Source organism: Pogonomyrmex barbatus, unplaced genomic scaffold (assembly GCF_055798465.1).
Source record: "Pogonomyrmex barbatus isolate J1 unplaced genomic scaffold, ASM5579846v1 scaffold3, whole genome shotgun sequence".
In the NCBI taxonomy this organism is placed as follows: domain Eukaryota; kingdom Metazoa; phylum Arthropoda; class Insecta; order Hymenoptera; family Formicidae; genus Pogonomyrmex; species Pogonomyrmex barbatus.
Window position 1 is genome coordinate 20,482,182 of NW_028297127.1, and position 22,494 is coordinate 20,504,675.

The 22,494-nt window shown below is 35.5% G+C and overlaps 2 protein-coding genes across 5 annotated transcripts in view; one reads left to right on the top strand and one right to left on the bottom strand.

The window, feature by feature from the left end:
* Nucleotides 1-22,494, bottom strand: part of eag (potassium voltage-gated channel protein ether a go-go) — a 75,953-nt gene that overhangs the window by 12,943 nt on the left and 40,516 nt on the right. For 2 of the 4 annotated variants that reach the window (XM_089079162.1, XM_089079164.1), the window contains exons 3-11: nt 16,403-16,503; nt 12,726-12,858; nt 7,965-8,233; nt 6,987-7,286; nt 6,493-6,761; nt 5,678-5,943; nt 5,185-5,470; nt 4,639-5,002; nt 62-177 (exon numbers count right to left, since the gene is read on the bottom strand). In XM_089079162.1, coding sequence (XP_088935288.1) covers nt 62-177; nt 4,639-5,002; nt 5,185-5,470; nt 5,678-5,943; nt 6,493-6,761; nt 6,987-7,286; nt 7,965-8,233; nt 12,726-12,858; nt 16,403-16,503 — 2,104 coding nt within the window. The remainder of the gene's footprint in view (nt 1-61; nt 178-4,638; nt 5,003-5,184; nt 5,471-5,677; nt 5,944-6,492; nt 6,762-6,986; nt 7,287-7,964; nt 8,234-12,725; nt 12,859-16,402; nt 16,504-22,494) is intronic. The other 2 variants (XM_089079165.1, XM_089079163.1) reach the window with 1 other exon arrangement.
* LOC105430840 (MTOR-associated protein MEAK7) lies at nt 1,487-4,522 on the top strand. Its single transcript, XM_011644573.3, has 2 exons — nt 1,487-1,856; nt 2,244-4,522. The coding sequence occupies exon 2, from the start codon at nt 2,244-2,246 to the stop codon at nt 3,576-3,578; it is 1,335 nt and encodes a 444-aa protein (XP_011642875.2). The 5' UTR covers nt 1,487-1,856; the 3' UTR covers nt 3,579-4,522.

Genomic DNA, 22,494 nt, shown 5'->3' on the forward strand with positions numbered 1-22,494 from the left:
GACATCGATTGACCCGATTGATTTTATAATTAATAGGCACTAGGTAAAAGTGTTTTCTTACCTTGAGAAGATCTTCCGAACCAGATGATCCTGGGCTTGATCCAATTGAGGCTCATTCTTTCTTCTTTCGGCCAGTTCCTTTTCTCGACGAACATCGGCGACTTTTCGAAAGATCAGCTGTACATAAAATTTAACTTCGATAGATGTGGACAATGAAAAATCAATTATTAAAAGCATCTATCGATGCGACTCTTGCGCTTTTCGTCAACTCTCATTGAAAAGACAAAAGGCTAATTTTCGAAAAATGATACTTAACAGCCAAACGTTTTCGCGCCAATGTGAGAATTGCGTGGAAACAGCCGGTATTGCGTTTCGGCTTTGACATATTATGTACACGCGTCATCTTGAATTCACTCTGTGCATAGGCCGGGTGTCATCTCTCCTCTAGTCTCTCATCTTTCATTTGAAAATTGCGCAACGCGCCTATTCCCTTTGAGCGAGACCGCGTTTCATGCCCTTCCGTCTCATCCTTCTCTCTCACAGCCTATCCTCCATTTCCAGCCTTCGTCCTTTTTGCAATCTTTTCGTTTTACGTTTGCGTTTGATTGTGCGATAAACATTCGCGCGAGGCGACCTCTGGAATTTTTATTTCCGTTTCCCGAACGAGAAAGGAAACAAGAAGCAGGCGGACGATGTCAGATCGGCTAAACTTCGGTTTTTGTTTTGTCTCCCTTCTGCGAACTACGTGACCAAGCAATTTGAAATATTTTTCCAAATGCTCTTATTGCATTTGAACTGACATACAGTTTTGCTTATCGTTATTTATGTTTCTGAAACAATTTAGGGATTTCTTTTATTCTGCGGGAAAACAGACAGAAAAAGGATAACTGTTCTTCCCGCTAAAAAATTGTTCATATAAGAACATATATATGAATATATGATATAAAAAATAAGTCAAAGAATAGTTTTCGCATTGTTTTTTTAAAGTTAAATTTTGAAGATATGAGAAAATTACCCATGTATAATTATATATATTTATGATTAAAAATATATATATGATTATATATAGTTCAATATTTCTCATTTCTTCAAATTTAATATTTTTGTAAAAGAAACAATACAAAAATTATTCTTTTAATTATTTTTTTTTTTTTTACGTTTTCTCATTATTATTACTATTTTTCTTATACCAAACAGAAATTCTACAAAAGAAAGAGGCTAATACGAACATATTTCTAATATGGAAGATATTTCATATCTAAAATTACATATATTTATATATGTTCTGCGTAAAAAATTTTTTTACCGAGCTCTCCCGTCTGCTTTCGAAATTTCCCAAATTTATGCTCCGGACGATTTGCCATTGCACCACTGCTTCACAACCCTTTCGCGTTACCCGTTAGTTCTCATTACTCTCGTGACAAGCCGGGGAAAATGCGCAAAGACGTTCGTATAGACAATGCGTACAAGCGTACGCGCGATGACGGGCGGCGAAGGGCCGCCGCGCAGGCGCAATGACGGAAGTCGATAGGTGGTCGAGCGTCGGCAAGAAGAGGCGCGCACTCGTAGCAGCGAGCCGCACGCTCGCTCGCTTACTCGCGCGAGATTCCGTATAACCTCGAAATTTTTTGGCGAGCGTGTCCGAGTCAATCGGACGATCGCCCGTGCGACGACGTGACGTGACGTGACGTAACGTGACGCGACGCAACGTCGCGTCACCGACACGTGCCGTGCGCTCCGAAAAAGGTAACGGGGGTAGTGGTTCTCCTTGTGTCCTCGATATACACACAGAGCGACCGGGTGGAAGACGAGAAGGTGTATGGACTGTCGGGAAAGGCTGCTCATCCGTACGAAAGGTGCATAAAATATACTTATCGATAACGTAACGTGTGTCATAGTATTCCTTTTATGATCTCAAAGTCGATAGCAAGGGAAGGTAGAGCATGTTCCATAAAAATTCTAAAACGTCTACAGAAGAGAGGAAGGTGTTAAGACTTTGACCTGCCTATCTATGTAATCTGACGTTAGCGGTTGTATTGATTTTGCACTTTGACAATGTGTTAATGTTATAGATAGAATGTAACAATACCCATAAAATAATTGTTGCTGTTGACACATTTTCACGCATTAAGTTCTCAGAATTAAATGATACTTAGAAAGTATAATTTGACTAGAAGGAGTAAAGGAAGATGCTTTTGAAATGAACTGAACTAATTGATGCAATGTAATGTTAAATGTTTCAGATGGGTCATGGATCAAGTCGTTCTGCTTCCTCGGCGAATATCCTTTCCACAGAAGAATTGACGTTAGTGGAGAACCTCTTTAAATCTATGTCCCGCAGCTCAGGTTCCATCAAACGCGAGGATATATTCAAGCATTGGTCTATACACTTGGACGATATACTGCTGCAGTTTGTAGTTAGATTCCTCTGTCATGATCCAGGCAAGCGAGTCTCAACTATCAATGGGGAAAACTTTGGTCGACTCTATGTCTTTGCCGTACGTGGCAATCCCGAGGAACGCACCAACTTAGTGTTCGATGGCTTCTCGGAGGAAGAACAAAAATATGAAATGCCCACCGTTACGTTCCTTCAGTATATTCAAGCAACGATTAACTCTTACTTGCGATTACAAAAGAATTCCGGTAATGCGCATTATCTCACTTGGAGCAGCATCGGCTGCACTGTCAATACCAGACGTATAGGGATGCGTTCTCGCAGCCTCTGCGAGGAACTGATAAAGTACGGGGACGTCTTAACCGTCGATCAAGTGGAAAATTGGTTTACGACGGCTGCTACGTACAAGAACATTCAATCGCACGTTTTCCAGTATCTCTATTTAGTCTCCCAGAAGAAGGGTAGCGATAAAAATACAGGGGCGCGAATAAATGATTTAAATCTTCTGCCATTGTGCAAGGGTTTAGAGAATATACCGCACTTTCCGAGTATACTAGGCTTAGGAGATGTTCTGTTCCTGAATTTAAGTCTGCCACACGAGTTACGTAACGAATGGCGATTTTTGTTTTCGAGTCAGGTGCACGGCGAGTCGTTCTCCACTATGTTAGGAAGGATCGTGATGCAAGGTGCAACGATCATCATACTACAGGATATGGATGATCATGTGTTCGGCGGATTTGCCTCGGACAGCTGGAAACTAGGACCGAACTTCATAGGAAATCAAACGTCATTTCTATTCAAGCTCGAGCCGGAAATACTGACATTTTCATCGACGAATTATAACAATCATTATCAGTATCTCAATCTCCATCAGCAAACGATGCCTAACGGCCTGCTTATGGGGGGACAGCTTAATTATCCCGGCCTCTGGTTGGATTGTGAATACGGCACCGGCAAATCGAGTTCGTCGTGTACGACTTTTCAAAATTATGTACAACTTAGCGGTAAGGAAGATTTCAAAATCAAACATTGCGAAGTATGGGGAGTCGGTCCAGTGCCGGAAGTGGAAGAGAACGTGCGCGAAATGAAGTCTGTGTTAGATCGAGATCCAACATCGAAGGTTATACTGGAATTGTCCGGTCGTAAGTTACACAGTGAGGGACTTCGCGAGGAGCAAGAATAATTGTGATAAATATAGAGATTTTTATGAGAGAACTTGAGCAGAAAGAAAGAGAGAACGCTAAGAGAGGATATGAAGATATTTGCAGATATTTAAAATTGATTGATTTTACACAGAATAAAATCTATTATAAAATTTGTTATCGATTCTAATCGTTGTAATGGAATATATGCGGGTACAAGAAATGTATTAAAAAAAAAAAAAACTCATAATTATATAGCGATATTTAAAATACGAGTTCTCCCATTTTACACGAATGTATGTATCTTTCAAGTTGAAACGAATTCAAGTGATAACGTGACACGAGAAGCAGTTAGTTATGTATTAATAGAAACGAATTACATTACGAAAATTGTTGCAAAACTTGAGTGAAAGCGTTTCTGTATGTACAAGTCTGTATGTACGAGAGAGCGGAAGAGAGAATGAGTTCCGTGTATATTTTTTACAGACTTGGATAAGACATATCTGTTCGTAATTATTTAATATAAAAATAAATATCTAAATATATCATTAGGACTTTTGTCCCCCTTTGTAACGGCCTGTTTTTTCAATCATTCGATTACTCTTATCGTGCAACTTTATTATATCATGTATATATATATATATATATATATATATATATATATATATATGCATTTATTCAGTGCTATGATATTAAAGAACCGCCGATTATTGCGTGGCCTGAATGCCTATTGTCTAGTGCCTGACGAGTCGTTACAATTGTTAATTTTTTCGTTCTCTGCGTATGTTGATTATTATTGATATAAACGAATAAACCATGTGCCATATAAATCGCTTTTGTTAACTAAGACTGTATAATCGTATACTCGTCGTGTAAAGAATAAAAAGAAATATGCAAACGACTACGATCGTTTGCCAAAAACGTAAGGTCAAAGGAAATCGCACTAATGTAAGATTAAAAGTTCAATAAACAAATCAAAAATCTATCTTTTCCGTTTGACTTGCGCACATTGTTTCCATCCAATTTTTACAACTACACATTTAGTGTAGTTTGTATTGTAGAAAAAAAAATGTGACCCTTCTCATTTAAGGGAAGACTTACCCGATGACTCAGGTTGTAAGTTAGGATCAGGTTCCTGGCGAAGGAGTTCGCGAAGGCTTGATAAAAGTCCAACACTTCCAACAGCCGATCTCGCTTGATTGTGTGCAAATCGCAGTAGGTGAGCGCCCGGACGTTCGCTGCGCTCTGGCCGATCGTCGGATTCGTCCAAAAGCTATCCCCGAAAACGTCGCCTTTCCCCAGTATAGCCACCACTTCGTCGTCCTGTATGACTTCAAGGCTGCCGGTCACGATGAAGCATAGAGAATCGATGGATTCCCCTGTGTGATACAGCAGATCGCCCGGCGCGCTATGCGACATCGTGAAGTGCATCGCCAAGGCGCGCAGACACCCGTCGGACGCCAGCCTGGATAAAGAAATAGTAGTAGAGGAGTAGGGAGAGTTAAAAATTTAACGTGACAAATAAAATATATTTACAAATTCAAAATTATTTATTTTGAAAAAAAAAAAAAAAAAAAATTAAGATTATTAATTTCTAAAAATTGAACCGTTTAAAAGTATAAAGAGACGTTCTGACGTAGAACTTACCTAAAGGCGGGATGCTCGTTGAAGACCTTCCGATTGAGGTGCACACAAATGTCGGCCTTCATATCCTTAGGGCAGTAGTTGAGGACTTTGTCTGTATCCAGGCCCTTCGTCATGGCCCACGTGCTGACGACGTAATCCATAACGCGTTCGCTAAGAGCTTTCGGCACTTCGTGGAGCTTCATGAATTCCCTCACGTTGTTCAACATATCGTGATACTTGGCGGTGGCGGACGTCATTTGTTGGATAATCGTGGTGACATGACCGAAGATCGTGGCGTACAATAAGGCTGGTTGGGGGGGAGAGAGAAAGAGAAAGAGAAGGAGAGAGAGAGAGAGAGAGAAAGAAAAAGAATAGCGATATCATTTATTTTACGCACAAATTACAAATATTATAATATTGTTTAATTTTATCATTTCAAACCCGGATGATCGAAAATGTATTTTGTACATATATCAGTTTTCAGCGAGGAATTAGTATTACGGTGTATCCGTACCAGCGATAATCATCATGCAGATGGTGAAGATCTTCTCATTGTCGGTTTCGGCCGCGACGTTTCCAAAGCCCACGGAGGTCATGCAAGTCATTGTGAAGTAAAGAGCAGTGACGTACATCGTGCGGCGTGAAGGCCCGGCCACTAGTTCGGGTGCGGTGCTGGCATTGGTCCACAAGTAGCTATACGGTGACTGAGTAACGTTGGCCAACTTCCACAACCACGAGTATTGCAGCCCATTGTCGGCGTCCGATCTCCCTATCGAGTACCTTTAACGCAGAGGAGATCTCTTACGAGACCACATCCGGATCCGCTGGACAGGAGATTGATACGAGAAACGAGAGATTGCATTTTAGATGCGAGTCACCGCAGATCACCATCCCTTTTTACGATCGCGCGGAATTAAATGCGTCTAACGTCTTTACTCAAACGCTTCTAAAGTTCTCGATTCTTTATTTCAACTTATATTTTTATATTAAATATTGTTGCGATACTTCGCATTTCTCATCCTCATCCTCTCTCCTTTACGTTTTATCAAATGTCTTCTTTTAACTAACTGGTACAATAAGTTCAGTTTGGTAATAAGAAAGAATACAAGATTCAAAGGTCAGTCGATTATTTTTAATTTTCAAGAGATAACGAAGCGACAGATAATTTACGAGAAATAAAAGAAATAAAAGAATATTACGAGGGCTCTCTGTATATGTGTGTAGTATTGTAACGGTGTAATGATTGCACTACGCGGCCATATCCATCCCAGTCGGGGAGGTGTGCGTTACCTTGAATATACGTGTGTGTACACACAGGGGTAAAATCACCTTAATATGACGTACCAGATACAGGCCAGCCAGTGAGCAACCAACATGTAGAAACAGAGCAGAAGAATGAGCATCGCGGCACCGTACTCCAGATAACGATCTAACTTGCGTACGACTCTGCCGAGTCGCAGCAGCCGTACCACCTTCAGTGCTGAGAACAGGCTACCTATCCCGTCCTCATCGTGATCGAAGGCGTTAAATACATCGTACGGTAGACAGCTTAGTAAATCTATGAGGAACCAAGATTTCAGATAGTTCATTCTGATTACCTGAAAGTATCAAATTAATTACGTTACAGAACCAATTCCTTTGTTCCTTACCTTACATTAAGAAGATGAGAACAAATTATTTTATAAAAATTATATATATATATATATATATAATTGTATATATATATATATATATATATATATATATATATACAATTATTATAATTATATATTTTCTCTAAATGATTGAATTGCTCGCGGAGATTTGGATAAAATTAAAATTACCTTCGGATCAGATACCACTTCTCCACCAGCACCAACAAACGTTGTGTGAAAATTTAGCACAATATCGATAAAGAATATCACGTCAACGATACTGTCTACAACTAACAGAGAGACATCCTCGCTAGTCTTATTTTTAAACGCGACGTTATACGGCACCATGATGGCTGTATAAAAAGTCAAACACAAAATGATCCAGTCCCAAATTGCTTTAAATGCGCAGTAATGCAGTAGAATGTGCGGCGGTGTTTTCGGCGCTTCTTGTCTGTATTGTGGCATAACATCGCCACTTAGGGACATCATCTGAAAGGAAAACGTAATATTTCAAAAAAATATTTCAAAAAATAAATTTTCTTTTTTTTCCTCAAAATTCTTTCTTTTTTACAAAAAAATAATTATACCAAATCGTGATACCAAGTCGTTTATACATATATTTAATTCGTTGACTTAAAGACTAAATCGAAGGGAATACGTCGTAAAGAAATTCATTATCAAGAAAAACAAATTATTTTTATTGTTTGCGCATCCGATTTCTTATCCATCGCGTCTCTCTCATCTATCTGATATTTCTTTCTTATACCGTCTGGCTCCATTAGCTTCTCACGCTCCAAAGAGCTTTCGAATGCACAAGGTTGATTTTGGAAGAAAATTCATGCAAATGTGTTCTCAGCTTTCCATTTCCCGACACAGTCGGCATATTGAAAATACATTTCCATTTTATCGATTTATAAATGAAATTTTGAAAATTGACTGCAGCTACCACTATACCATTATTATAGAAACTGCTTTGAAATGATTCATATACTTTGAGTAGATACGGTAAAAAGAAAAGGAACATCGAAATGTATATTTCAAAATGGAAAAATCATTCCGATATTAACAAAACAGCATGGCACGTAAAAATAACAAAAATATATAAAGAAAAATATAGATTTTTAATTTTTAATTTTTATAGAATCCTGGAGTATCGTAGCAACTTACATGACCCAAATGCGATTGTTTGGTAGTGGTTGGTACGGCTGTATCTTTCAGGGCCGGCAGATGGGAGCTGAACTGAGAAACTAAAACCGATCTCGATCTGGTAACCGATCTGGCGAGCTTGGCAAATTTGGACAGGCCGCCTTTGCTGTCGTCCGTTTCGATGGGTTGCTTTAAAGCGGTGATGTCTCGAAACGTCAGCAGGAACAGGACCACGAGGTCTCGTTCGTTCTTGATGGGTGCTATTTGCAACAGCAGCCATAATGGGGTCTCTATAGATTGTAAAAAAAGAAGGATAACATTGACATTGTTCACATATAGACAGAGAAAGAGAGAGAGAGAGAGAGAGAGAGAGAGAGAGAGAGAGAGAAGGAAAAAAATCTAATATTTAATTCGTACATTTTTTCAAGCACTATTATTATTCGCAAAAAGATTACAAATCTCATTTCTCTAGCAGGGATTATATTCAATCAGTGAAAATCAGCTGGTCATCGATTCATTTGCCGAAATCTACAAAAATCTACACTACGTGTATCGAAGCCTGGGACATCTCCAATGAAATGCTATGTTATAGCATTTAATAAAAGCTATGGTAAAAAAGAAAGAAAAAAAAAATAAATAAATAAAAAGTAATCATAGTGTTTTCGTAAATTAGACCAGATTTTTGAAGAATTGAAAATTCCTAATAAAAAAATCAATACAAGATTAATTTAATGTAGCAAGAGAAATGCCAAAAGAAGATATTATCAGAAAATGTGTGAGGAATTTTCCTCAATGCAATTCTCCCTCAAATATCACGAGTCATTAAAAGTTTCTGCATGACACAACGTTACATTTCACCCAATCATACATTATTAATTCGGTCAACTTAATCAGAACCGTAATAGGCTTTCTAATATTAAATTTCTAAGTTGACGCTTCATCCTTGTAACGTGATGATGTTTTCGATTCAGATGTAAGTCGTATTGCGCATTAAATTTATTGTGATACTAGTCACACTTGTTCATAATGTCGCATATTTGACATGCAAGATCGAAGCTTTATGCGAGTCCAAAAGCCAATGGAATCCAATTAGGGATTCACTTACTATATTTTGTGGCGCATGCGAACATGCGAATAAATAATAGCAATAAATAATAATAATGAAATAAATAAAATTCGAGTAGAGAGTAATATTTATTAAGTAATATATATTAAGTAATAAAGAGAGGAAAGAGGAAAAGCGATGTGTACATATTAGTATATAAATGCGTTTGCAATGTCGAAAAATCGAAATGCGAGTGGATAAAAAAATTAATTTCCTGGCATCTTGGATATCTTGATGTATCTTCCGATGGAGTATATGCCTTTACACATCTGTCCCAAGAATATTGTATCCCAGTGACACTTTGTCATTTTTTTATTGTGGATTAATAAAAAAAAAAAAAAAAAAATATAAGAATTCAAACATATGAAATTTTGGGCCTGAGAGTATACGGGCATTATACAAACGTTTCGATAATATTCTGGCTCGTTACGTCTATGCAGATATTTACCGACAACTGGCTTAATTAAGCAACCCTGTAAGCTTATTAAGTGACAGCGACAAACACAAGCTACATATGAGAACCATTGACAATGTACATCGACAATGGAAATTCGACGACCATGTTTTCGAGTCAAAAGTCATCATGATCATATCGCAATTATGTGAAAGTATAACTACTTCAAATGAATTCGAAGCAAAGAGCAATAAAAGAGATTTTCGCTTAATTAATCGAGATAATTATGACATTAAGGGAAACTCAACGCCAAAGTATTTTTCAATGATAAATCAAATAATATTGTTATAATAATACCTAAAAATAATAATAGCTTGTTAAAGGATACTTTTGAAAAGCCACCAATTTTAAAATATTGCGATAACATATTTTAATGCGCGAAATATCAAAATTATCTTGATCATTTCGTTATCGAAACCTTACGCGGAGACCAATTTATACGCTTGAATATAAATGGCGTAATTATGTGGCAGTATGCGTTATGCTGTTACAGAGCGTGTTACGCATTACTGGAAACAAATGAAAACAGCCTCAGGAAATATACGTGGAATATATCTCGATATTTGAATGCTTTGAAGTGAAGTTTGCTAATGAGGAAGAAAGGCAATTACATATTTGTGTGTTCAAGACAGAAATATTTGGATTTGGACTAATGAATAATACGTTATAATTGAATTAAATTAAATTCATAGGGGATTGTGTAGTTTAAGTTCGTAAAATTAAAAAAAAAAAATTACGAATCAAATTTAATCTTTAAATTTAGAATTTTCGATATGATAATTCAAGCGAATAAGAAATAAGTAATTAACTGTGTACGTGGCAATTTTAAAAGCAAATAAATAGAAGAATAAAAATAGAGATTTTTGTAACAGTATATTCTACATATGTATATATATATATATATATATATATATATATATATATATATATATATATATATTAGTGTTAGCAAGAATAAAATGTGTGAGTGAAAGTAAAATTTGTCCAAGGAAAGAATCTTTGTTTTTCGTAATATGGCATAATTAATTTGCCTTTTACGATGCTTAGCGTTCATCCCTAAGTTAATCAGCCTCGTGAACTGATAATCCTCAAGGTGACTCTCCTTGTCTCCTCGAAGAGAGAAATGAGCGTTTATCGCATCTATCTCCGCGTCCCTTCCGACGATAAGGGCTGTCGGTTGAGGCTTTCCGACAAAAAGATACTTAGACTCGCCAAACGAGCGACGCAAAAATAATGTTCGCGATCTATTTTTACAACCATTGGTAAATGGCGCTATTGCGAGGCCATAATTTTTCCGTTCTAGCTCCGATTAGAAAGGGAATGTGGCTATTTTCCATAATGTGAGTATTCTAAAAAAAAAAAGTCAAAAAAGCCTTACATTGCTGCAAGATACTAATGATCATTCTAGTAAGTTCTTTCGAATACGTTTGTTATCGGTGTGTGCAATGAAGAGGATTCAATACAATAGCGATCTAATTCGTTTTTTTTTTTTATGTACTAAACTGTCAGAAGTTAGAGGTTTCGAATTAATTAAATTAATCAATTCAAGCTTCAATGCTCATTTAAGCTTGTCACCGATGTGATAGATATATCATGTCGTATATATGGATGTCTTTTGCGTACATTTTAGATTCGTGGGGTGACTTACTGGCATTTGCGAGCACGCTTTTGCGAATCTGTGCTAGACATACCTCTTGGGCTACCTTTAAACAGAACGATCTTTCGTTATTACCCTTAATACATCGTGCATTGAGGGAGGATGTTTTCCTTCATCAAGAAAATATCTTTCAGGAGGTTTTCAGCAGTTTAAAGTGAGATAGCATCGCGAATATTTGAAAAAAGTGATGCATCACGCGATGGGAGAAACGGCCAACGCGAAACACGAAACTCGCCAGTCGTTATATTGCAGATTGTTACGTTTCGATGTTCCATCAAATGTTGCACATGCGCAGTTATACATCTCGTGCCTCGAGGCGTTTTCGCAAAACGGGGGGAAATCGACGGTTTCGCTACTACTAGCAATTGTTATCGCATACATCGTACCCTCTACCGGTGGTGCCCGCCCCGGCCATGTTTCACAAATTTCTTTCGATTAAATATCCCACTAAAAATTGTTAATACGTTAAACTTTTAACGATTTAACTTACGTTAAACATATTACCGGTCACATTCCATTTATACTACACACATCACATTTTTCAGCAATAAAGTCTAATATAATTTATAAAACTTATAGCACTTGTTAACTCGATTTTCACGGTTCACAATCAACATTTCTTGGAAATTGTAGAGCCTCTTGTTTTCTTAAATTTCAAGAGAGAGAGAGCAAGTAGCGCAACTAGTGTTTTTGTCAATGTGCTGATCGCACAAAATCGTGAAAAAAAGTCGTAAAATCGCACGTTTTCCGCAGTGATTACCTAGTATTCCCGATTAACGCAACGGTTACCGTTACCACCGGCAAAACGTCGGTTCCCGATACGCTAAGCGGCGTTTTGTTTTCCATTAAATACATAGACCCGGCTGATTGCCGGGTACCTCTAACGTTTCCGCACGATGCACGATGCATAAAGTGCAGGGTGGCGCAATAGGAAACTAGATGCCGGCCCGATAAACACGCGCATGCAAATTTCGCGCGATAACTCCCGCGCGTCGAGATTCCGCGAGTAGTTTTTCTCCCCTTTCCTAACCACCTTCTTGCATTGCTATGCCAATTAATACCCCGCGTGACGTGAAAAAACGCACGAAGAAAAACGTACTCGCCGCCGAGTGGGGTTTCGCTGGGGGGGCGCGCGTGAATTTCGTCAAAATCGAAACTTGCACCCTGCCCCCCCCCCCCCCCGTAATAACGCAACTGTAATAACTCGTCCAGTTTTATGTGAGCCGAAAGTAAATAATTTAATAATCTTCCCCAATCGCCCCTCCGTGATAAATAACCCTCGTGAAATTTCACAGTTTCTTATTTTTTATTTAAGAAGAAACGTATCCATCGGCGAGATAAACGTATTAATGGACAATTTAGATTGTTTTGAGATTGAAAAAGTTCTAAGTATTTAAAGCTTTAAAGTTTTCTCTGTAAGGTTTTCTCGTTGCGTTCTTCCTTTTCGTTAAAAAATTAAATGCCAGCCGAGGACGCTACATTGAGAACCATCGATACTCGTAAAAAGCCACGCACGTCACATTTAAGCTCTCGCATGCAGGGATTTGTTTAAGGATAACGACTTACTGGTCTTCTTGTATAGCAGAATCTCGAATTGATCGTGAATCTGACCCTCGAGGCACTCCTCGATCCTGGCGATCGTTTCCTTGTCCGTTAGCTCCCCGTACATGAATCCACAACGACATGACTTTTGCATAACCTGAAAGTGGAGAGAGGATGTTATAAAATACCCGTTGCAATCAGTTTCAATTTTGCTGAACCTCTGTGTTTACATATTTACAACATATTGTTATAGATAAGTGTGTAATAAAAACATGTGCGCGAACAAATGATAACTGCACGCTATAACTGTAAATAAAATGCGTACTACAAGAAAAAAAAATCGATTGATCAATTTTATAATTAGAATTGCTATCTCTCTCCGGTTTTCGATCGGAAATTTTGACTCTCTGATGAATCTCCGACTCTTCGACACCTGTTTTTTTTTTTTTTTTTTGGTCGGAAATATTTCTCGTTTTACGTTTATAATTATCTCGTGCTCGGGGAAGTTTTTTGTGTAATATTTGTAAATATAGGCGGACAAAAAATACAATTGCGGGGCATAAAAATGTAAAGTGGAAATTTTGCATATGAATTATTTTTACGCGAGTGGTTATTTTCCAAGTCAATAATGTCATCGTAATTAAATTCAAGCTCGTATATGTGTACGTGTATGAAAATCATGTGATGTATAATGCAAAACTTTCGGCTGCACATTAAACGCACCGTAAACAGAAGCCATTGTGTAATAAAGTACATATATCTTTAAATAGCGATCTCGCGGATCAATAACGTCGATAGAGGTTGACCCGATATGTTATCAAATGCCGACGAAAGCGAGAAACGGCTTGTGCCATTCGTGCGGGATATCGAGCATAGGTGATATCGTGTTTTTCGACCTCGGGTGTAGATTTATTAATCGAGTAGCGTTGACCTTTAAACCCTGAGTGAAACTCGCAGGCGCAACAGGAAACGATATCACCTCGATCCCAATCAAATCTATCACTTGTCATCAAATACAATTTTTTTAATTGGACACGCAATCTACGTAACAAGAACGATTTTCAAAACATGGAACACAGGAACAATGTTCTCTCGATATAAAAGGCGGGAAAAATATTAATAGAAAAAAAAATCTTAAAACTTTTGCGATTCCTTGAACGATTCGATCATCGATCGGGATACAATACAAATTTCGATTTCACAATCATATATCGATAATTGATATTAGAAAGATTTATTTGAAAATGTTCAACGCTACCGAAATACACCATTTTGCTTGCACCTATGCCACTTCTCAACGTTTGTAGCATGCAGATGTTCGATAAAACGGCATGAAATAGTATATGTTTCCTGTGTGCAGAAATGGGTCTTTTGTATTAGCTGCACTTTTTTCACTCTTTTCGTATAATAAAAAAATATAGTCTTCAAAGAGAGAAACGAAGAAGCATGGATATAATATATTATTGGCCAAAATGAAAACAGATATTTAAAAAAAAAAATCTGGAAATTTTTTGACTACCGAAAGGAATTTTATTTAATTTTAGAAATTTTAGGATTGTATCATTATATATTAACCTGACTGTACCCTTTGAGGGTTGTAATAGGTAGGGGAAGGTAATAGGATTGAAGATATAATTTTCATAATACTACGTAAGCAGAATTAAGATAACTGACAAACGAAAAATCACAAATGCAGCAAATTTCTAGCCAGGTAAATATTAATTCTTAAAAATAACTGAAAATCTCACCATCAGAAAGAGCTTATGATCGTTTAGCTCGTTTAGCCCACAAATATTTTTGCACAAATATTTTCGTATTCCTATTCTTATCTTCAGCATAATCATTAAAAATGAATGTAAAATAGCAATGTATATTTATTGCGAGATATATATTAAAATAGCAATGTATATTTATTCGAGATGAGATTATAAATGCGCACACTTCGCCATCACTTTCGTTCTCTATCCCGTAAATCCTTTCTATGAAAGCATCCTCAATCCGATTTTCAGTAATGGAATTTGCAAACCTCAAATCCATGTATCTTCCTGAACAATAGGATTGGAACATTGGGAATCTTACAGAAACGAGTGATTACTACATTGTCACTTTGGTCGAAACGCTAGAGTTCAACTAGAGCTAACAAGTCACGTTCGAATCGAAATAAATCGATGTTCAGCATAAATAAAAGCAATTTTTTGCGTGTTGTCTTTCTTTTTTTTGCGTCGTTAGTTTACGAGTTCTATTCACAATGAGATTTTCTGTTTAGCCTCCATACATGATTTATAACCGTTGTTTTTCATAAAAGAAATTCACTTGGAGAATTTTTGTTTTTATATATGTATATTGGTATAAATATATTTAAATAAATCTTTTGAAATTACACAAATACGACGATGTAAAAAATAATTTAATAACGTAATCAAATATAAATATAATAATTAAATAATTAGAAAATTAGAACTTTTAGAAGAATGAATAATAATAACGCTGTAATAAGCATTGCTCAAAGCACAATTTTGATTGTTTGTCGATGATTGCTTTATCTTACGTAAATTTCGTAAGTTTTTCTACAATAATAATAATAAATATTCGATAATATTTCTTAAAACAAACGATAAATTATTAAGTTTAATGACTACATTGTAAATAATCAGTTAAATAGGCAATTATCCTTTAGCCAAAAGATTCGATATCAAGAAGAGATTGATCAACGCGATATTATTCTTTCAACTTCTTATCTCGCATGTATTCTCGCGTCTCTTATCCCCCATGCCATAATAAATCGATGCCAATAAATCAACCTGCTAGGTCGTTAAATTCCGTTATCCGCTCGCCACTCGCGCCACTTTCGTCCTAAAGGGTAAAAGATGCAAGGGATAAACAAGCCATTGTTCATAGTATCGCCAGATGAATATCGCGAGATATTTTGAAATATACGACAACGTTATAAAGCAGATTTTTAGTAGAGGAAAGTAGAGGATTTAGAGCACGTATAAATATATAACGATTTTAATACCTAATAGATTTCATACGATTCAAAAAAGAAGTGCAATAAAACGTAAAACATTAATAGTAATTAAAGTATAGTGAAATTAATCAAGATGACGAATGCACTTATCAATTATAAATAAATGCATTTATCAATTATCTAAAACATTTCAAAATATATATGAGGTATTCAAAATAAAATAATATATTTTTAATATATGTAATATATATATATATATATATATACACACATACATGTTAAAAATATATTATTTTATTTTCAATACCGCATATATATATATATATATATATGTATATATGTATATATGTATGTATATATATGTAATTTATGTATGTACATGTATAATTAGAATATATAAATGATCATATAATATCGCTATTTATGTATTCAAACTGCACGGAGGAAATCCATGTCCGGTTAATCCGTATCCATAATTGGCGGCTCGTTGTATCTAACAAATTAAACGAATATCTAAATTAAATAAATTTATGACGCTTGACATAATATATAATTAACTAGTTAATTAATTAACACACGATGTGTAAATTTATACGTAAGTTACGTCTCATGTATTGTGCAGCTGTGTCACGTAAATACAATTATACAATAGTGCTGTCTCAGGGATATCAGCAAGAATGAAAAGGTTGAAGAAGGCGGAAATGGAGTCTATCTATTATATCAAATAACATACCTCGGCACGATTGTAGCCCGAGATCTTGACGAAGCTCTCGTTGCAATAGACGATCGGAAAGTCGACGATCTGGGCGTTTGCTAATAGAAAACTGCTGTCGGCTGTGAACAAAAAGAAGAAAAAAAAAACGGGGCATTATTCTCGTATATAATAAAAAACGTAATGCGAAAATCTGTATTTCTTCTCATCTCGCTTTTTCTCTTTCGCTTGGACAGTGCCTTTTGTCCGCGGTATTGTTCGTATTGCTTTTATATATATATATATATATATATATATATATATATATATAAAATAATAATAATGTAGATTTATAAGAGAGAAAGAGAAGGAGAGAGAGAGAGAGAGAGAGCTCTTTTCGATCATAATTCTATCATATTTGTAATATTATTATAAATACATACATTTATCCATGTCTGTATCCTTTTTTATTTTATTTCAACAAATTGTGATTTTACGTCAACACACATTTCTTCAATATTTCTTTCACATTACAATAATATTACAAATATGATAGAATTATATGATGACGAAAAGAGCTCTCTCTCTCTCTCTCTCTCTCTCTCTCTCTCTCTCTCTCTCTCTTCTTCTCTTTCTCTCCTATAAATCTACATTACTCGGCTAATGGATGTCCCGCAAGTTTTTCGACATGTACCAGAATACATTTAAAGTTTCTCGATAAATTATGAGGAATAATTAACAACACGAATATAGCATACTCGGATCCATAACATCGCGTTTTCACAAAAGCAAACTTGAAACTTGCAAACAAAGAATCAAAGATAGAAAAATCTAGGATAGATCACGTTTTATCATACTTGTCTAATTATACGTGCATAATTAGCATTCAATAAGTGCGCGCGTCTATTTTTGTCGACAAGAAAACAAGACGCTAAGAACTCTAATCAAATGTATACTCACGAAAAGAATATACCTTGTAAATACATCAATCAAGACTACTTTTTGTAAGTAGCGAGAAAAATCAATCAAAGGGTAATCTCTTGTTTTCATCAAATGCAAACAATAAAATCATAACTGTCATTGTGATGACAATTAGTCATCAGCACTTCTAATTTATTGTATCATGAGATATCAGTAGAGTATCGGCACGATCAACATTAATAATTATTGTTCTAAAACCGTTCTACAACCTTACTCTTGGCAAAATCCAACTTCATTATTGACAAAACAAGTGTTATTATAATCGGCGCAAGATGAGACACATAAAGAGACATAAAGGTCTCTGTTGAGGACATACGATTCATCGGGGAGAAACGTTGCGGATGATGATGATGATTACATATTCCGATTCCGTAAACCATCCATTTAATACAACGTGGCAGCGCGAGGAGCCACGTTCATAAAATTTAAAAGCATCCCTCAAGCGACGCGAAAATTCGCGAGCGTCGCGGGAAAGAGCTGCGACAATGAAGGAGGGCACGATCGTTGCTTCCGTCGATTCCGTTCGCCAAGTATCTCTTAAATCTTAAAGGAAGACGATCGTCTAACGGTCCAGCCATAAAACACACGAGTTATTCGTTAACGATCGCCGTGCACTCGACGTCACTATGTCACACAACAAATGACGACGGTCGAGTAACAAAAACGTTTTACGTCGGGTAAATTTTATGATTGAACTTTACGAATGCACGCGTCAGCGAATATTAAGATAAAAATCAGAAAACTGTAGTCGCAAGACATGGAAACGGTAAATGTTTCCTTTTTCCATTCCTCGATCATTAATCGCGTATGTATTTCGAATTATAGCACTGATTTATAATTTATTTATGCTGAGATCAGAATTAACACAGATGTAATATAAAAAACTGAGCTATAATTATCCTAATTGAGCATAATGATCCTAATTAAATTTTAATCGTGAAACATCAATCAAATTAATATCATGTATCGTCAAAATACATGCGACAAAATACATGCGAATTATGCGACAGAGTACACAATCTGTGAATTCAAGCTTTTACATCAACCCCTCAAGCGGGGTAATAAAAAATATCGGAGTATTAATATAGGAAATAAAAAAAAAAAAAGAGAGAAATCTCTCGTCAATCGATAATGAACATTGCGCGAAAACAATCTCAAAATAGTCCGAGTTAAATAATAAATATGAACTTATCCACAAATCTCTTCCCAGGTTGTATTTCTACTCACCATCCCCATTCTTTATCGGATTCTCGCTTGTCGGGAGATTCGGGCGTAAGATCTCTGAAGTAGAGATCCTGTTGCATTCAACGTGTTGTGAAATAATATATATTGTTTCTATATAGGTGTGTGTCTGCGTATGTGTGTGTGTGTATGTGTAACGTACCGGGTGTACCTGCCACACATTCGCGGCCGATTGTGGAGGCTTTCAACGACTCTACGAAGTAGTTTCGAGGGGATACTCGATCAAAAGTGTCTCCTTATAACGTAGTTGACCCTCTTCCCCCTTTCTCCCAAACTATTCGCTTTCTTCGTAATCAAAACGAGAATTCCCAACGAGATTTATCCGCGTTAACGTAGATTTTATGCGGCACTATCTAACACGCGATTGCGCCTTGGCAGAAAAGTTACCCGGTGTGCAAAAGTATAAATCTACGTCATAATATTGGGAGCGTGCGAGGATCAAAAAGAGGAGATATCATTCAAACAGATTGTTATTATAATTTTAGAAAATATTGGAACTGTTTGTTTAGCAGATCGATTATACACCGATAAATTCTCAATTATTTAAAATATGAATAGTGCATTAAATATAGCAGGAGACAATAATTATGGTAAAAATACTTTATATACGCATATGTATGTATCGTATGTTATATGCACAATTGTAGATATTACTTGTATAATATTATTGTTATTTATACAATAAAAACTTTTCAATGTTTTTGACGCATTTATAAAAGAATTAAGTCCTCGTGGAAAATGACAAAGTATCATGAATATGTATGGACTTGTAAACTTGTATATAAGAAATATGTAAAATAAGAATTTACGATTCAAACCATCTCGTAAAAAATCCGTAATAAAGACATACTTTGTAAGTTTCGTGATATTTATTAACTCTTATTTTACCTTGGTTATGTAAATATAAAAAAAAAACGACAATTTAGCTTAATATAAATATGTATAATAAGGTGTCTATATAAATAGATAATTGTGTTCGATTACCTATAAAATAAATAATCTCTGCGAGTTTTATTAATTTAATATACTTTTTAAACAATTTTAAGAATTTATTAGAAATCACATTATAATTAAATCTTACTTTTAAAAATATAGTTTCTTTTTTTCTTTAAAGACTTATCCCTTTTATTTAAAGAGTTTTACAGTGAAATTCAAGAATCTTAATTTATCGTAATTTCTTTCAAAATGGCGAAATAAAGTAATTTATTGTAATTATGAACTCTCGGTGAAAGATTGCACGTTTTTTCACCGCTTGTTCGTTCAATGAATTACCGGTAGTCACGTCGATGTTTTATCGTCGTACTACAAATATTTTCTTCCGACCCGCGTAAACAAGGTTAGAAAGTAATAGGATTCCTAACTACGTATGCTTCAGCATAAATGTTTTAAACGGACATTCTACAGCACCCTACGTATACATAATGGAGAATATATATGTTCGAAAAAAATCATACGCGCAATTACATTTTCTCTTTCTCTTTTTCTATTGATATTTTTTTTAATTTAATTACTCTACATGATTATTTTCAATTATAAATTGCATTATAAATGGCATTCACGTGTTTATTTCGCAATGCGCGAGATGCGATGCAATATCGCGACTTTATTCAGCCAATGTAAAATCCAACATCGAGATATAAGGCGTCTTTAAAACGTCTTTAAAATGGCTTTTCAACGTGTTTTATGCGTCCTGATTTTGGACTTTGTCTCGTCTGAGTAGTTACATTTACACTTAATCATTTTGTGTAATCGATACTTTTGTGTACTCGACTCGTACCATCGGCGAGTAGACGAATCATCATTATTTCAGGACATCGAGAAAGAGAGACAGAGATATTGGCCGCGAATACTCGAAATGCATTAAACATGAGAATGCATTTCCGCAATGTTATGTGCGATAAATTTCAACATAATGAGTCCTGATTACCATCAACGCGCTGATCACCATCACGTGACTATAACATATCCCTGAGCTTTACGCGTTTATAAATTATAATAATTCATACTATAAAGTTGTTACGTGTAATAGTCATGTCTTCTTGGTATATGTAAGTACTTCTGACATCGAGTGTCATCGTGTGACAATGTGTGATAGAATCAATAATCACTGAACTTCACGGAAGTTATTATTACCTAATTTGTTGCCTCATTGCCTGTCCTTGTTAAATTTACATCAATGGAAAGAGGTCTTTATGATTTTTATATTCGGTCTACGTAATTACCTTGAGCAGCGATTATCCATGTTAAATTTTTATCGTTACATAATTTATTTATTCTAACAATTATTACAATTATTCCATTTATTCTAACAATTATTACAGTTATTCTAACAATTATTACAATTATATTAATTGTAATAATTGTTAAAATAAAAGTATAATAAAAATTGATTGTTAAAAGCCATTTTTATTTTATGCACTGAACCTCTGAATAATACTTCATATTTTTCCGTTCAATTTGATTATCAGAGTAATTAAAGACATGTAAGAAAATTTTTCCTTCGTTGTTATTTCTGAAAATCACTATTTATTATCAATACTGTTCATAAAATTGGTATAATTCTTTCGAACGTGGATTTACCTTTCGCCGATCCGAATTATGCTTACGCCGACAAGTGATAATTAAATTAATCCAATTTGCTTTTGGAAAAACTTCGTAAAATGAGAAAAAATATTCGTAATGGAACGAATGTGATCGTTCCTTTCAATAGTGACGTTGCACCATCCACGTAAATGCCGACGCGTCATGGACGCGAATTAGGCATGCTTTTAATGGACTTTTCTACTTAGAGGCCAATAAAATGCAACCGACATCTTTTCTTTTTTCCGTAAAGTCGTAGCCTTCGCTTGGACACTGGTTTGAGATAAAAAAAATACAAGTAAAAATGAAAAAAGATATAAAAAGATAGACAGATAAATAGAGAGATAGTTCTAGAAAGAGAAGAGAGAGAGAGAGAGAGAGAGAGAGAGAGAGAGAGAGAGAAGTGAGTGATAAAAGTAAATAAATGACATTGAAAATTAAAAGATATTCTAGACTTATCAAATCATTTTTTATCTACTAATAAAATCACGTTAGCGATAAATTGAAAAAGTCATACATTTCTATTTTATTTTAGTATTATATTTTAGATATTTATATTAAAAAAGTGTATTTGTGATATATCAAATATATTGCATGTAAAAGAGTAAAAGATTATCGCTTTTTATTTTATTTTTGAGAAACAACTTAAAAAATAATAATCTTGAAAAAAGTAGAGAGGTTTATTTGAAAATACATTAAAGTCAGATAAGACGACGAAGTTAAAATAAACAATTGCATGTAATCTCGCAATCAATCGATTAGATTGCCAACGTAGTTATAATTGAACTTTACGACGCATGTTATACACTTTCACGCGATATTGATATGACGATATTTCAGCATTTATCAACTGCTTTGCATACGAATGAATTAGAGAAGAATTCATTGGAAGTAAAAAGTAAAAGGTGCGAAGTACGATATCACTTTTTTTCTATTTAGAGTTGCGTTGTTATATTTTATTTCTGTGCTAACTGATGGCCATTTGAGTTACGTTTGGCAATGGGTAAAAAGTTTTTATGTGTTTTATCGTATATAAGCGTTTTCCTTTCGAGGGAAAGAAGGGGAAAGAGGGAGGGACAGAAAACGCGCGCAGAAAAATTACGGAACTACAGCGGATACGATTCCAGGCCAATTAAAATGCTGCCACCAGCTCGGGAGGAAGCTTAATTGAGACGAATGATACGACCGAGAAAATCGAAGTTCGCTGCGAACCACTTCGGACCGGAGGCGGGTCGATCAAACGCATTAAAAAGATTTAGTTTAACCGGATGGACCGGTGGCTCAAAACTCCGACGCCATTGCGTCGAGCAACTTTCGAGCGTGAGAGATAA